This window comes from Anser brachyrhynchus (assembly GCF_964034855.1).
Source record: "Anser brachyrhynchus genome assembly, chromosome: 1".
Lineage (NCBI taxonomy): Eukaryota > Metazoa > Chordata > Aves > Anseriformes > Anatidae > Anser > Anser brachyrhynchus.
In genome coordinates this window covers 155,570,690-155,585,589 of record NC_137694.1, presented here as the reverse complement: position 1 = coordinate 155,585,589, position 14,900 = coordinate 155,570,690, and the positions used below count along the sequence as shown (strand labels likewise).

Genomic DNA, 14,900 nt, shown 5'->3' with positions numbered 1-14,900 from the left:
TAAATGTGCACATCACACCCGCAGGGAACTAATGAACAGTTCAACTACCGTACTTTTTGATGGTGCTTTTACCTGTGACTGCCAGAGCTGCTGTCGGTTACCAGAAATCTGTGTCAAAGAAAATTTTAGGTGAAAGAAATATAAATGTTTCCTACGTGTTCATTCTCTTTTAATCATACTGACGTATTGATCTTGACAGAATAAAGCTGATTTTAGGAGTGTGGGATATGCAATAGTTCTGTCATTTTTTGGCTGTGCAAATATAACAATTAATTTGGGATACATTGTATCACAGTTTTTCAGTGTTGTCTGTGTTTCATTACATTAATAGTCACTTTCTGTTGTGTGGCAATATTCACAATTTTTTGGGATGACAAAAGTGGTGGACAGTTTCACACAGCTACTAGGTTTTAATTCATTTCAGATTTACAGAAGCTGTTGAGCAAATATGAAGAGGTGCCATTATAATTCTGCTTCTCTCATAGTTACAGTGCCACAAACATCTGTTATTTCTGGCTGTAGAACATTTTTCAGTGTAGCCAAAATGCTAGAATTTGGAAAAAGAATCACTTGTATACATTACAAAATTCCCCCAGTTTTTCTCTTCTTATATCATTTCGCTGTTCACGTTACTGAGTGACCTTACACTTGCAGTTCGAAAACTCTTCCTGCGCACGCTTCGAAGGTAATTGCGATAAAGGATTACACTGATGACTCTAGCCTGGAACTGTTTAGAAACAATATAGTACAGTATAACGTCCAAGCATGTACTGAGATTCATGAGGAAGGTGGTGAAGGCTGCCCAGGGATTGTAAGTTGTATCTTCATTCTGCAACATCATGAAGGCGAAGCAAACGTGGAAGGGTACAAAGCAGATGAGTACTTGAGCAATCAGAGTAACTATGATTCGTATGGATCTCTCCTTGGCCTTAGGCTTCAGTTTGGAAGTCTTGCCACGGATAAAATTGTAAATAATGACGAGGTAGCACCCCATCATGATAACCAAGGGAATCAAAAAGAAAAATATCAATCGAGAAAAGTTCAACATATTTATTTCCCTTAAATGGATGATATCAAGCATTTTCAGGCAGGTGGTAGAATTCGAGGCTTTGTCTGGATCAGAATGTAGAAACAGCAGTGGGGAAGTTGTTGCAAGGGTCATTATCCAGATTCCAGTGCAAGCCAGCAGAGCTTTTTTTGTATTTTTCAGTTCCTTGACGTGCTTGGGCTGGACAATAGCCATAAATCTGTCTACGCTTATAAAAGCAAGCAACCACAGAGCAATGGCTGGATAAAATACAGTCAAAGCGCTGATGAACCGACAGAATGCATCTCCAAAAGGCCATGTTTCTTTCCCATGGTAGACTATCCGAAAAGGCAAGGAAAATATAAAAATTATGTCAAGCAGTGCCACGTTGATCATATATACAGTTATAGTTGTTCTCTTCTTGGTAGTGCAGCTGAAAACCCATAGTGCAGTGGCATTCACTAACAATCCCACTGCGAATATAAAGCTGTAGAAGACCAGTGATGCAATCCTGTATTCTTCAGGGTGGTGATTTCCAGGCATCATGTTGTAATTGAATTTAGGAATAGTTGTTGCACCCCATAAGAACCCTGAAAATAGATGAAGTAGGAAAAATTATTCTCAGACAAGTAAAAACTGTCTTTAAAAACAAATGAGGATTTTCGTAGGATGGGGTTTAATAATGAGTACAGATCCATACCATGCCATGAAGAAAGTTTGTGTACTGTCAGGTTTGTGAGGAATAGTATGGATAAGCTAGTTTTAATTAAATATGTTGAATTACTTCAGAGGAATGAGAAAGTCAGGATTGCCCAACTATTTTGAATGTGCTTCAGTAGCTGATAATTAGATAGAAACAGCTGTAATTGAAGTAAGAGAGCTATTTTCTAAAGAGAATATTTTTTCAAGTTGTCACTGTTGAAAAAGTAATGACTAGTTATGAGAAGAAGTAAGTGATCATGGCATGTAGTGACATTTGGATATGCAAAATGAAATATTTACTTTGCATTTTATTTGTGTAGGAACTACTTAGATCCCAAAAGAATAGGTGCATGCTGTTGCTCATGAAAGCCATTAAAAAGCTATCTCAATAGCTCTGTAGGTTCGAATAAAGGATTTAATCCCAGGGCTTCAGAGTGAATCATCTGACATATGAAAGAGATGAATAGGTTTATAGTCTTCCTATTTAAAACAAAATAAAAAGATGGGAAGCAGCACAGTCTCCAACCAGAGCCTGTGCGAACAGCACTTTTGGGGAAAAGTTGTTTGCTGACCTAGCTATTAGCCAGCTGCCCCAGAGCGCAGCAGCGTTGCTTCCTTCAGCTAGGAGTTTGAAATCTGAAATTTCATTATGCAAGCTCAACTTCTGAGGGCAGAAGGAGATTGTCCCCTGGTTTACTCTCGAGCTATTTGAGGATGCCAGAACGTACTTGGTGGTTGCATGGGTGCTGTTGTTAACCCACCCTTCCTCCATTTTCCTGTCTCTCGGTTTTATCACCATTCTGTGAATTTGCATGGGAGGGTTTGTCCTGTTTGACCCTTTAACCAACCCTGCGGCGACTTTTTGAAGAGGAGAAGGAAAGAGTGAGTTTGTTGTTTGTCCGATCTTCCTACCTGTGACAAACAGCTACGTAACTCCTACAGCAGCACGTAGGCACCAAAACTTCATCAAGAGAAGAATGATGCATGGTTCCTGTGTGCTTTACCCCCCAGAGTGGAGAATTCATTAAAACAGAAGCTCATTTTTACAGCTCCAGTATTCTACGCTTTCACTGTAATGCCTACCAGGTGCTTTATACAGTGGTATAGGAACTTCTACAGTGGTTTGAACCAGAGCCTGCTTGGGGTAGGTTGCATATGCTTGAAAGAAAATTTTTGTAGCACATGCTTGTAGCACTGTTGAAATATTATCTGTCATACCATCCCACTTTTATTGCTGTTACATAAAATTGTCCACATATTGCTAGGAAAAATCCCACGCATTTTAAGAGTTTGGCATCGTTGGAAATGCTTGAGAAATCTTATTTCAAAACAGCATGGCCCCAACTATTTCAGCAAGGCTTTGTGATGGCATGTAGTATACTTTTGGTAATGTTTAATGTGAAAAAAAATCTTAAATATGCCTAGTTAAAGTCCTCATAAACTTAAAAACAACAACAACAGCAAATCCTCAGAATCCTCTTTTTCTCCTTGTGATTTCTCTTGCTAATAGTTGCTTATGACATTGTGCATTACTACCTATATCAAGATCCTGACTTAGGAGGTAAACTAAGTACTGATGTACAGGATAGGCAGAAGAATTTACTTTTTATAGATGAATGTTAATAAGTAACATGGGTTTGGGTTTTGGTTTTGGTTTTGCTCTTCTCCCCTTTGGACTTGCAGTGACTGTAGTCATTTCTAGTCAGGTCCTGTTCCTGAAATAACCTGCAGGTTGATGTTGATGGGAAGAGGGGAAGCTGAATCTGACTCAAGCTTGTAACAGGAAAACCTGTGGCTTATTTGCAGGTTATTTCAAGGTTGTGCCAGTTTTGAGATATATCAAAGAATGGACATATTGTAACAGCAAGATTTTTTAATTTTATTCAATTCTTGAAGTTAGTGTTTCCAAACATTGTGGGTTTAAGTGCATATCAGCATTGTCAATATGTTTTTATGCAAAATTTACTTTTTAAGAATATAAAAATAAACACGTAGGTAAGAAACAATGACGTTTGAAAAAAAAAAAAGGTGTATACTTAGCTATCTGCATTTATATACAAATGCAACTAGTTGGGTTTGGGTTTTGTTTTTTTCCTCCGTTAGTACTTGTTTGCATGGATTGCAGGTTGATGTCTCACAGATCAGCCCAAGTAGATCTTCAGGTGCCTCTGGTTGGAAAGTTCTGCTCTAGATGTTGTATTTCATAATGGGAACACTTACTTCTATTGATAAAAGCACTTGCTGAAGTCCCTGGAATCGCTGGTTTCCAGGTGTCTGTCTGTGGTAGTTTTGAATGATTGACCTGACATCTGTCTGTACGGTTTGTCAACCTGTTCTAATTTTTTAATTATGGCTGAGGTCCTTAATGACTAACACGAATTGTAAAGCCCGTATGGGTGCTATGTACAAGAACACAAACTTTCAGGACAAAATCAGAATTAATTCTTTTCCTCTAGATTTTTACTACGAGTTAGGGAACAGTGATTCTGTTTAAAGGATCGTCTGTGTACCTCTTTGTCCAAACCTCCCAACCCCTTTTATTTTCTCTGTCTATCCCTTACACTTTCTCGCATTTCCATGAGGAGGACGTGGCCTTCAGTGAATCACAGAGAGGCCAAGCAACAAGATTATAGTTTAATAAATGATTATTTTTAGTTTAATGAAAACAAATATTTATTTACTGATAATATACTTATTAATGCTTTTAGTTATTAAATATTTTTAATCTATTGTAAAAATCCTGAACAACAGTGTTTATAGGACTGTTTCTGCAAATGCATTCATTTTGCTTTAAATGTTATTTATAGAATGCTGCTGATAATTCAGAGGTGTTAAGTGCATTAACAACTTACATTTCTATTCATTAGTCCTAGAATTTATGCCTGTGTTCAGCCTCTGAAGAAAAGTCTATCTTAGCACCATACAGAAACATCCGAGTTACTTTACTGGTATAATATAATGGTTTGTTACTTACCTTTTGTGCACTACAAAGTTTCTTCAGAGATGCTCGTTTCATAGCCCCGAATCTGTAGAAGGTTTAGACTTCCTCTTCTGTGCTCAGCTTCACTATGCTAAAATAGCTCTTTGCAGGCAGGAAGCAGTGACGCAGTCTAGCCAGTTGTGAGCTTTTTTATTGGTCATACATTAATGTTGCTTGTGAATATTTCATATACATACATATGAACTTGCAGTATTTGTGAACTAATAGTTCTGGTACCTTTTATAGTATTTCCAGTGTAGTCAGATTAGACATTTGTACTACATACCCTTTTAAAATATTTTTTAATTATTTGTGGTTAATGAAAGCATTTTTGGGTTGATGCTTACACACAAAGGCAACTGCAAGAATATACATCTTGGTAATGTAAAAATTTCTAATACGCACAACGTTAAAGTATTCTCTGCAGGCTGCAGTCCGCTTTGTGGAAATCCCCATTTTATTTATATTGCCTTGAACAGCAGTCAGCCTGAAAGTGACAGTAACTCCCTACTTCTGAAATGAGAAGTTTGATTCACTTGAATACATAGCTTGGTTTATATCTGTACTGACCGTGTTTTACCAACATAACAGCAGTGTTTCTATATTTTATTTGCTCTCTGAAATAAGAACATGCCTATTAAACAGCTTTGCATAAAAATGCCATATTAAGAGGTTTTTTAGTTGTTATTAAAATAGAATAAGATCAATAAACTATGTCACTGCAATAGACATTTGTGATGGGATGGGAATATTCACAATGGCGAATAGCTAAGGAGGACTGATTTCCTATGTTTTCTCTCTGTCCACTCAAAAAAAGACCCAACCTTTTAAACAACCATTCAGAGAAGGAGATATTCCAGGCTTTTTGTAGAGTGCTCAGTAGCAGCAAGTCTCTGTTAGTCTTTAGGACATTGAAGCACGCTATACTGAGCTTGTTACCTCTGGTTGCCTCCATTTTCCCCCACAGATGAAGTGAAAAGAGGTGTGTGTTGAGAAAGGGGGCAGTAATGTTTCAGTTTCCCCCTGACATGCAGTCAAGAATTTTCTAGGATGTGCACGTGGTGCCAGAAGTAACCAAGTCCAGCAGCTCAGATGTAGCCAGAATCAGGCTTGTTTGTGGGGGCATCCTCTTCACTGACTGTAAAGTGATGTAGGCAGATGATCCTCACCTAGTGCTAAAAGTAACTTTTGTGAAAAATACCTTCTGTCTTGGAGTCATGTAACTTATCTCTGTTGGATGGGCTTGTGGTAGTGCACTGATATTTGCACAGATCATTGTGACAGCTGAACTAGCCACAGGGTGGGATTTGGTATAGTTTTCGCTGTGTAGATTAGTGATATCTTTAAACATTGGACTTTGCTTTTCAGGTGAACTGATACTTTACTTTTCACATGAACTCTGGTGAGGCCGCACCTCGAGTGCTGTGCTCAGTTTTGGGCCCCTCACTACAAGAAGGACATCGAGACCCTGGAGCATGTCCAGAGAAGGGCTACGAAGCTGGTGAAGGGCCTGGAGCACAAGTCCTGTGAGGAGCAGCTGAGGGAACTGGGGTTGTTTAGTCTGGAGAAGAGGAGGCTCAGGGGAGACCTCATTGCTCTCTGCAACTACCTGAAAGGAAGGTGTGGGGAGCTGGGGGTCGGCTTCTTCTCACAGGTAACTAGTGATAGGACTAGAGGGAATGGCCTCAAGTTGCGCCAGGGGAGGTTCAGGTTGGAAATGAGGAGACATTTCTTCTCAGAAAGAGCAGTCAGGCACTGGGACGGGTTGCCCAGGGAGGTGGTGGCGTCACCATCCCTGGGGGTGTTCAAGGAAAGGTTGGACGTGGTGCTTGGGGACATGGTTTGGTGGGTGACACTGGTGGTAGGGGGATGGTTGGACCAGATGAGCTTGGAGGTCTTTTCCAACCCTTACGATTTTATGATTCTATACCAAACTTTATTGTTGTGTTCATTTCAAAGACCTCTCAACGAGCACCTGGCTGGGCAATCCTGCCCAGTCCATCCTATAGAAATATAAATAATTCAGTATTGCTTGATATTTTAGGATTAAGGAGTATCTTAAAAAGCTATATTTGACAGAGAACATCTGAAGGTCTAAACAGTGTTGAAAACTGTTAAGTGGCTTTATCATTAGCATAACGACTGTGGAGCATGCTCCAGAAGGATGAGTCACTCATACTGTTTTCAAGATTAGTGAAAGTTCATTGAAATTCAGTGACACAGATATTTTTAAAAGGTTTAAAAAAGAGTGTGTAGCTTCTGAAAGAAAATAACTAGGCTTTTAAACTCTTGCAGACAAGAGCATTTTATTTTTTGATAACTAATCTGCAGAACTCCTAACGTCCCTTCAACCTGAGCTGCACCAGGAATGTACCTGAACAAGCAAATGGAGAGACAGCAGCCCCCAGAGCTAAAGAGGGAGTACCAAGTTAATTCCGGGTTTGGATCAAACTAGCCAGATGTTGAGGCTGGGATTGGAAAAACTGTATGTAGTAAAGTCCCTCTTGGCTTGCTCTTTTCTTGGGGGAGGGTTGAAAGGAGGACATTTTACAGCTGTGTCTAATTTCATCTGAAGAGCGTTGCCTGACTTCTGACTTCTTAGCTCCCTGCAGTGGAGGCAGTGCCTTGTGAAGGCACCTGGATGTAACATGGCAGTTTCCACAGGTGACTACCAATAGCCACACTGAGTTTACTAGCACTTCAGCCACCCGGATGATAGGCCATAGCGTGTGAACTACAGCCTGAGCTTTCACTCAGGCTTTTCACAGCCTGAGTACTGACAGCCTTGAGGTCCTTCCCATTGGGCAGGGAAGGGCAGCTCTGCTGGGCACGGTTTGCTCGCGGCACCAGCAAGTGCGTGCTGGTCCTCGCCTAGGTGCTCCGGGTGGCTGCAGCTGCAGGGGGGTAAACACTGGGACAGGAACACATGACTGAAAAGTTGCACTGACGGTGGTTTGAGGGAGGTAGCTGGCCCCTCTGCTGCATTATGTTCCCCTGGTGCCTTGGTGTCTGTTGTAGGAAGCACCTGCTGCTGTTTTTGTTTTCTGCTCATTCTGTTCTGTTTTGTCAGCTAGAGATGAGTGTCTTGCACCGGTTTCCCTCAGCAGGGTGAGTACTTCCACTGCTCCGGTTTTTACTGAAGTAAATGCTCAGTTCCATCCAGGGTTGTTGGGTTTGGTTTTTTTTGTTGTTGTTGTTTTGTTTTGTTTTGTTCTGAAGTTCAGGGAGAAAAGCCAAGCCAACGTATTTCATGTCTGAGGATAAGGCAGGGTGCACGTGTGGTCTGCTACCCTGACTTCACTAACAGGTAGTAAGCTGTAAAAGAAATCAACTTCATCACTTGCAATGATGTGAAAGTGCAACGCTGAAGGCATTGTCTTTATGCTGTTGCTTTTACAAGAGTGATGTAGTGCTTGTTTTTCTTTCTTGGTGCTTTACTCGTGGTATAGCAGAGTGTGTGTTGCCTGTCCATTTACCACGTAATGTAAGCTTTATCTGTCTGATACAGAAAAGTTCTGTACCTGAAGGGGCAGAAAAAATCCTCTCTTTTTCAGCCTGGTGTAAAGAGCAGGCTTAAGCTTCTGTTCACCTTTTCCTTCTGAACTTTGCACCCTTTGGACCCATTGAAAAGAAAGAACTGAAGCTTCTTGCACAGCCAGTGGTACAGGAAGGAGCTCTCTCCCATGTGCCAGTTTGTTCATTTACCAGCTTGATGTTGTGGGTGAGCTCACAAATGCAATTTTGGGTTACTGTTCTCTACCTTGATGAAGTTGTGCCTCGCTTTTAATTCCTGTATTGTCTTGTACCATGGTTGTACCAAAGGAATAGGCTACTGGTTAAAAGTTGTAGTGGCTCTAAATGCATATATTTGTTGGAAGTGTTTCAGATTTGCCATATGCATGTGACTTTGAGGCTGGTTCGTGGCGTAGCTATCCCTCCTCATTCATTCAGCAACTTGTGAGTGAGTATAAATGCTGTGTGCAGCATTGCTGATGGGGATGGGCAGCTGAAACAGAGCGGCTGAACAGGGCTGCAGCCTGGTTAGCTCTACCTGACATAATCTGGTTACTGTTGCATATTGCTTTTTCATCTGTATTTAGTTGGAGTTCCTGATTTTTTCCTTTAAAAAATCTATAAATTGTCTCTCCATATTTCTCCTAAGGTTTTTGATTTTTTTTTTCTTTTCCTTTTTTCATAGAGCCAGGACACATCCCCTGTCTCTAAATACCCTAAAATTACACAGTGCATCAGACCTGCAGTTCCTCCATTCAGCAATGTCAACCTCTGAAAGAAGCAGTGCTTCCAAAATGTATTGAAATGAAAGTTTGCGTCTCTTAGATGTCTGATGGTAGAGTAGTAGACCAGACTAGTAGTAGACTAGCAGTTTGTTACACAGCAGCAATCTTACCAGGTATGTAGTCACATATTACCTCATGGCAAATACCAAAGCAGCTCCAAGCTTGTTGATGAATTCATATTGCTGTTGGCAAATTTCTTAAAATGTTGTCTTGTGTTCTGCTTTCCACTAATGTTCTGTTCCAATGGTAAGCAGCTTTTTTTTTCTTTCCAAATTTTACAGATTTCTCATGACAAATATTTCGTAGTTATTTAAAATCTGCCTGAATATTCAGCTTTTCAGAAAATCTGTATGTATTGTCAGGAGCTCTGCAGTAAGTTAGTTCTTCCTGTTCAGAACTGTCTATAAGACCATTTTCAAATATTCTTTCTGGATTAAGTATATGGGGTGTGATATTTTTACTCTTAAACTGCCCTTAAAAGTCTCAGATGCGTAGAAATACTGTGTTGAAACTTGATATGCCTCCCAGGCATAGAGTTAATGCTTCAAGAGAAATTTCTTTGTGGAGAGCTGCTTGTGCTCAGACTTTTTATGGAGGCTGGTGCAGAAGTAGGGAAAATCGTTTTGACTCCTCCGGAGTTCAGGAGCTCAGACAGCCTCTGCTCAGTTACTACCCTGAGTATGTATAATTGTAAATTAAATAATTTAAAAGTGCTACATATGGTTTAGCATGTCAGTGAAGCATTTAATCCAGGGTACCAGAAGTCAGAGTGAGCTGCACGAGTTACTGAATTAGGGTGAGCACTGTCCTTTAAATTCAAGGGCACCTTGCTCCGTAAGGCATTCCCGTCCACGGTGCCCAGCCCTGGCAGGTAGCTTGCTTTCATGAAGTGACAGTCTGCTGTCACTTCTGTCTTCCTCTGTCAGTGCCACCTGTCTCTGGCACAGATTAATGAGCACAGTAACGCATTGAGGTTTTGGAGCTTGGTGTGCTGCTGTGGGTGGGTTGGAGCTGACGTGAGAGGAGGTGTTCAAGAGGGTGAAGGGGCTGGTGCTGATAGTCCAGACAGGGCAAAACAGCTCAATTCCTGCCACATAGCAGTGGGGCTCCACGAAGCAGGTTTGTGCAGCGTTGTTCTTGGAGGGAAATGGAGGAAAAGGTGAGTGTGAACATGCTCAGAACAGGACCTGGACACTGGGACAGATCCAATTGATGCTGGGAGCTGGCAAAGGAAGACAGCAGAGCTGGCTGCTAGCAGATGATTTCCAAGAAGTCGCTGACTTTGCACCTGACTTGCAGACCTGCCGTTCCGTCATATCATTTTGTTCGTGTGTTAATACTGTGTGAAAAATACCAGTGGAGGTGTGCTACACAAATACACGGTGAAGGCTGATTACCAGCGTGCCATTATTTTCTGCTCTTTTAAATGCATTTATCTTTAGGCTTGGATAACATCTGTCATATCCCAAGTATGTACAGAGCCAGGTCCTGTCAGAGGACTCTGTAATTTCTTACTAACTACCGTTCAACTGCAAATCTCTCTCACAGGAAGGTGCTGGAACTCCTGAGATTTATCCCAACAAGAAGCCTAGCAGAATAAGGCTGGACATGGGTTTGAAATTCAATAATGTAAGCATTCAGTTAATTGTTAAAGATGACATTAAGACAGGAAGAGCCAGTAAAGCTAAGCCTGGACTTGTGTAGCTGTTATTTTCTGAATCCTTCCATCCTATATGTCCAAATCATACTGGGTGTGATGCATTTTATTTTTGTCCTAGAACATCTGGTAAATTGTTAAGTAGGAGATCCTGAGTTGTGTCCAGTTCTGAGTACGAGAGAGACCTAGACATACTGGGAAGAGTCCAACGGAGGGCTACCAAGGGGATGAAGGGACTGGAGCATCTTCCTATGAGGAGAGGCTGAGAGAGCTGGGACTGCTCAGCCTGGAGAAGAGGAGGCTCAGGGGGGATCTCGTCAATGTCTGTAAATACCTGAAGGGAGGGTGAAATGAGGATGGAGCCAGGCTCTTTTCAGGGGTGCCCAGTGCCAGGACCAGAGGCACTGGGCACCAACTGGCACCCAGGAGGCTCCCTCTGAGCACCAGGCAGCACTTCTGTGCTGTGCGGGTGTCAGAGCACTGGCACAGGTTGTCCTGAGAGGCTGTGGGGTCTCCTCCTTGGAGATCTTCAAAAGCTGCGTGGACATGGGACTGGGCAGCCTGCGCTGGGTGGCCCTGCTGGAGCAGGGTTGGACCAGATGGCCTCCACAGGTGCCTTCCAGCCTCAACTATTCTTAGATTCTAGGTTTGTTTTCATTTGCCTGTAATTAAGCTCTGTACTGTGTGTGGTGTTGCACTGCAGCAGGAACAGGAGTGCAAGGTTCTTTTGGACGAGGTGCACTAGAGGAAGGAAGGGCAGTAAAGGCAGAGGGGTGGGGGACAACTCTGTATGCCTTCTTTCTACTTTGACAGCGTGTGTAGGTAACCATAAGAAATATAGCAGCTGCCCATAGCTCACAGTGCTCATTACTGTCTAGATGATGTAGTTCATTTCCAAGATGAAAGGGTTTAAAGCATCATGATTACTGTGTGAGCACTTGGCACGGTACCTTCTGGTAGTGATGTCAAATCTGGCTTTTCTTTACTGCCAGGGAGTTCATGACCTGATTCTTATATTGCCTGGTGCTGAGATCTCTGGCATTTGGCAATGGGGTTTAGCCTCCTGTAAGAAATAGTTATGTGAAATGCATTTTGACCGATATGGTGAAGTTTAATTACTGCATCAATGCTGCCATCTATGGATCTTCGGCTAGTGTAGCAACAGATCTTTAGAACAGCAGAAAACAGGTATAACTAAGTAATTCCTTTATAATTCCTTTATACGCCTCCAGTACTTAGCCAATTGTACAGGAAAACCAGTTATGAAGATTGAAAACCATTTTGACCCTCCCATGGAAGGGAGTTACTTTGTGGTATATAAGCTTAGATCATTCCTGTAGCTGTGGAACTGCAAATTCTGGTATTGTTCAAAGAGTTACATTTTGCATCCTGCAACAGGTCTCCTTGCATTTCTTTTTTTTGGACAATAAAATACAATTCTGAGAATGAATTGGTGAATATGTCCTTACTGGGCATTGTCTGAATTTATTGTGGAAAAGTGGAGAATCAGAAGACACCTAGTGGAGGAAGAAGAAATTGAAACATATCTGTCATTCTTCTGGAGCTACTATATAACATAAGGATAAATATTTAAAAATGAAACAACCTTGTGCTTTTAAAGCCAGCAACTCCCTGGGTTTATTTTATTTTGTTTGTCTGGTATGTCTCTATCAAAATTGGATGCAATAGCAACAACTTTCTTACTGCAGCACTTTTGTTTTTCTGGAAGAGTGGGTGTTTTTGTTCTAAAAGTTTAAATTATTTTGTGAAAATGAATGATACCTTCTTTCTTGCTGGTGGGAGTAGAAGGCCTCCTTTTTAGCTTAACAGAGACCCTTGAAGGTTATTTATAGAGTGCCTGGGGATGGTCAGCTCTAAGAAAATCATCTCTTCTCTCTGTCCTTACTGGAATGGATTTTGTTTGTTTGTTTTTTGTTTTTTTTTTTTTTTTTTGTTTGTTTTTGTTGGTTTGGTTTTAGGGGGGTTGGTCTTCTTTTTATTTTTTATTTATTTATTTATTTATTTTACCCCTTCCTCTTCCAGGAAGTAGCAGCACCTTGTTTGTTCCTCATGTTCAACCCCAGAAAAGGAAGACAGGAAAGTGGAAGTCCCCTTGGAATTCAGAAGGAAATCCTGCAGCTAATTGTAGATGTCTGTGCCAAACAATTCTGAACAAATGATGATTTTGGCTATTGTTTGTGACATGGCTTACTAATGGTAGTGCCCCATGTTACTTGATCTGAAGGAAAACAGAGTCTTGAAGTAGTCATTACATCCTAAAAATATCAGTTGTATGATATTCATAGAAGTTCTGCTATGAGCATGGATTGATTGCTGAAACTTTTTTTTTTTAGGGATCTGGTATCCTATAATAAAGCAGGTAGAATATCCCTCACCGTCACAGAATGAACTGCCATCTTTCTAATGAGGGTCTATGAATCTTCTTCCCTCTCCTCAGATCTGTAGGGTAATCGTTTTTTGTTTGGGGTAGGGGGCAAAAAGGAAGGAAGAAGGACGGACAAATACACAAATGTAGTTGGAGTTGTTATTCATATGAGGAGATACTGTGTCTGTTGGGTGTTTTTGTAAAATAGAGTATATCATTTTTGTCTTAGGACAGACAGGGTGATTGAGTAACTTCACAAAGGAGGCCTTGCAGTTACAGATAGTTTAAAGAAAATCTTAATGGTTTGCTAAAGAAATGGACAAAAGTTGATTCACTAAGTTCAGTGATTTTCTGAGAAGGCACAATTACACGATTGAGTCTTTAAAAACCAATAGGCATGAGACAAGACAATGTACATAGATATAGTTAGAAAACTACTGTGTTTGCTTCACTAAAGTATTAAGAAATTAGAATGTGTTTTTTTTTTCAGAGTTAAAGGACTTTGCAGACTATGTATAAATAACAGTTTTTGGTGTGACTTCGTTTTAAAATTTCCTCTTTGCTTTTGTTTTATGCTTACTGAATATACCCATTTTGTTTAGTCATCACTTTGCTTCAGTCACCTTGGTCTGTAGTTGGAAAAAAAAAAGGTTGTTTGGTGGTCTTAATGGGGAAGTATTTTTGCAAAGAAATCACTTCTTTGCTGCAGCTTTTCTATTTTGTTTCTGTTTTGTCATGAACAAGCTAAACAGTTTCCTGCCTTGGGCCTTGGAATATCTATAGAGTTGTTGTTGGGGAAAAAAAGAAAAGATGAGCTAAAGCCAGGGATCAAAACAAGGTGTGACAGATGTCCTATCATCCTCCACCAAATAAAGTGTGGGAAACAAGTATTTTCAAGTATTGTGAAGCAAGCCAAACTTTGTGAATAAGATGAACATTAAAAACTCTTTTTGCTAGTCCTTAGCCTTTGAAGGTGTTACGATGTCCATTACAATGTACTGAATATAATGTAGTAAGTTATGTGATGTGCTGGGTGTATGGGATCAGGTATCAGGAGCTGGTAGGGAAGGACGAAGTTCTCATTTGCCTGTGGTGCCTTACCTTTCCCTCCCAAGCTCACCCAGCTGTCAAGCTTATCCCTGCAAATAGTTTTGGGAGGCTGATGCAACCCCTAGGCCTCTCTCTGCTGTTCCTTTACAGCAGAAAAAGAAGGGAGCTTTGTACAAGTAGGACTTGCATACTTTTAAAAAAAGAAAAGCGAAGAAATCACTGCAGATGAAACTAAGAGAAGTCATTACTCTTTGAATTCAGGTACTTAACATAGGGTTCTGGATTACTATTGATTAAAATGCATTTCCTCTAAGACAAAAGTCTGCAGGATGAAATCATAGAATCACTGAATATCCTGAGTTGGAAGGAACCCACAAGGATCATCGAGTGCAACTCCTGTGTCAACGTGGGACCACCTAAAATAAAACCATATGTCCAAAACAACATATGGTCCAAAAGTATGTCATAAATGTATACATTAGATACAGAGATAAAAGCCGATCCCCATTATAAGTTGGACTGTTCCCCGTGTAAGGTTGCACTTCTAAGGTTATATGCTTCTCAAGGGCCTCTTGAAGTAGCTGTCTATCGTAAACGAAGAAAAGTTGTCCACTCTTCTTGGTTCAGTAGAGTGGCTCATGAAGGTCATCTTACCAAAATAAACATCAAGGTCTTCATCAACTTCTAGACTGGGCTCTGTTCTTTAGATTCATAATTCATTTTCATTCTACACAGAACGTATCCCAAATTCCTGTATCAATTGTCAGAAAATCTTGATGTTTCTTGTATATTTCCTCAGT

The 14,900-nt window shown here is 40.7% G+C and overlaps 2 protein-coding genes across 6 annotated transcripts in view; one reads left to right on the top strand and one right to left on the bottom strand.

Moving 5' to 3' along the window:
* UBAC2 (UBA domain containing 2) overlaps positions 1-14,900 on the top strand; it is a 103,740-nt gene that overhangs the window by 17,458 nt on the left and 71,382 nt on the right. For 3 of the 5 annotated variants that reach the window (XM_080575940.1, XM_080575938.1, XM_080575939.1), the window contains exon 5: positions 25-129. The exons of the other annotated variants lie outside the window; for them this stretch is intronic. In XM_080575940.1, coding sequence (XP_080432066.1) covers positions 25-129 — 105 coding nt within the window. The remainder of the gene's footprint in view (positions 1-24; positions 130-14,900) is intronic. 5 annotated transcript variants of the gene reach the window in all.
* GPR18 (G protein-coupled receptor 18) lies at positions 136-8,897 on the bottom strand. Its single transcript, XM_080575947.1, has 2 exons — positions 4,704-8,897; positions 136-1,617 (listed from the first exon to the last, which is right to left on the bottom strand). Exon 2 carries the CDS (start codon positions 1,571-1,573, stop codon positions 608-610), a length of 966 nt encoding a protein of 321 aa, XP_080432073.1. The 5' UTR covers positions 1,574-1,617; positions 4,704-8,897; the 3' UTR covers positions 136-607.

Excerpts from the sequence above, each read along its gene's own strand:
- GPR18 (XM_080575947.1), bottom strand. The coding sequence starts at position 1,573 with ATGATGCCTGGAAATCACCACCCTGAAGAATACAGGATTGCATCACTG.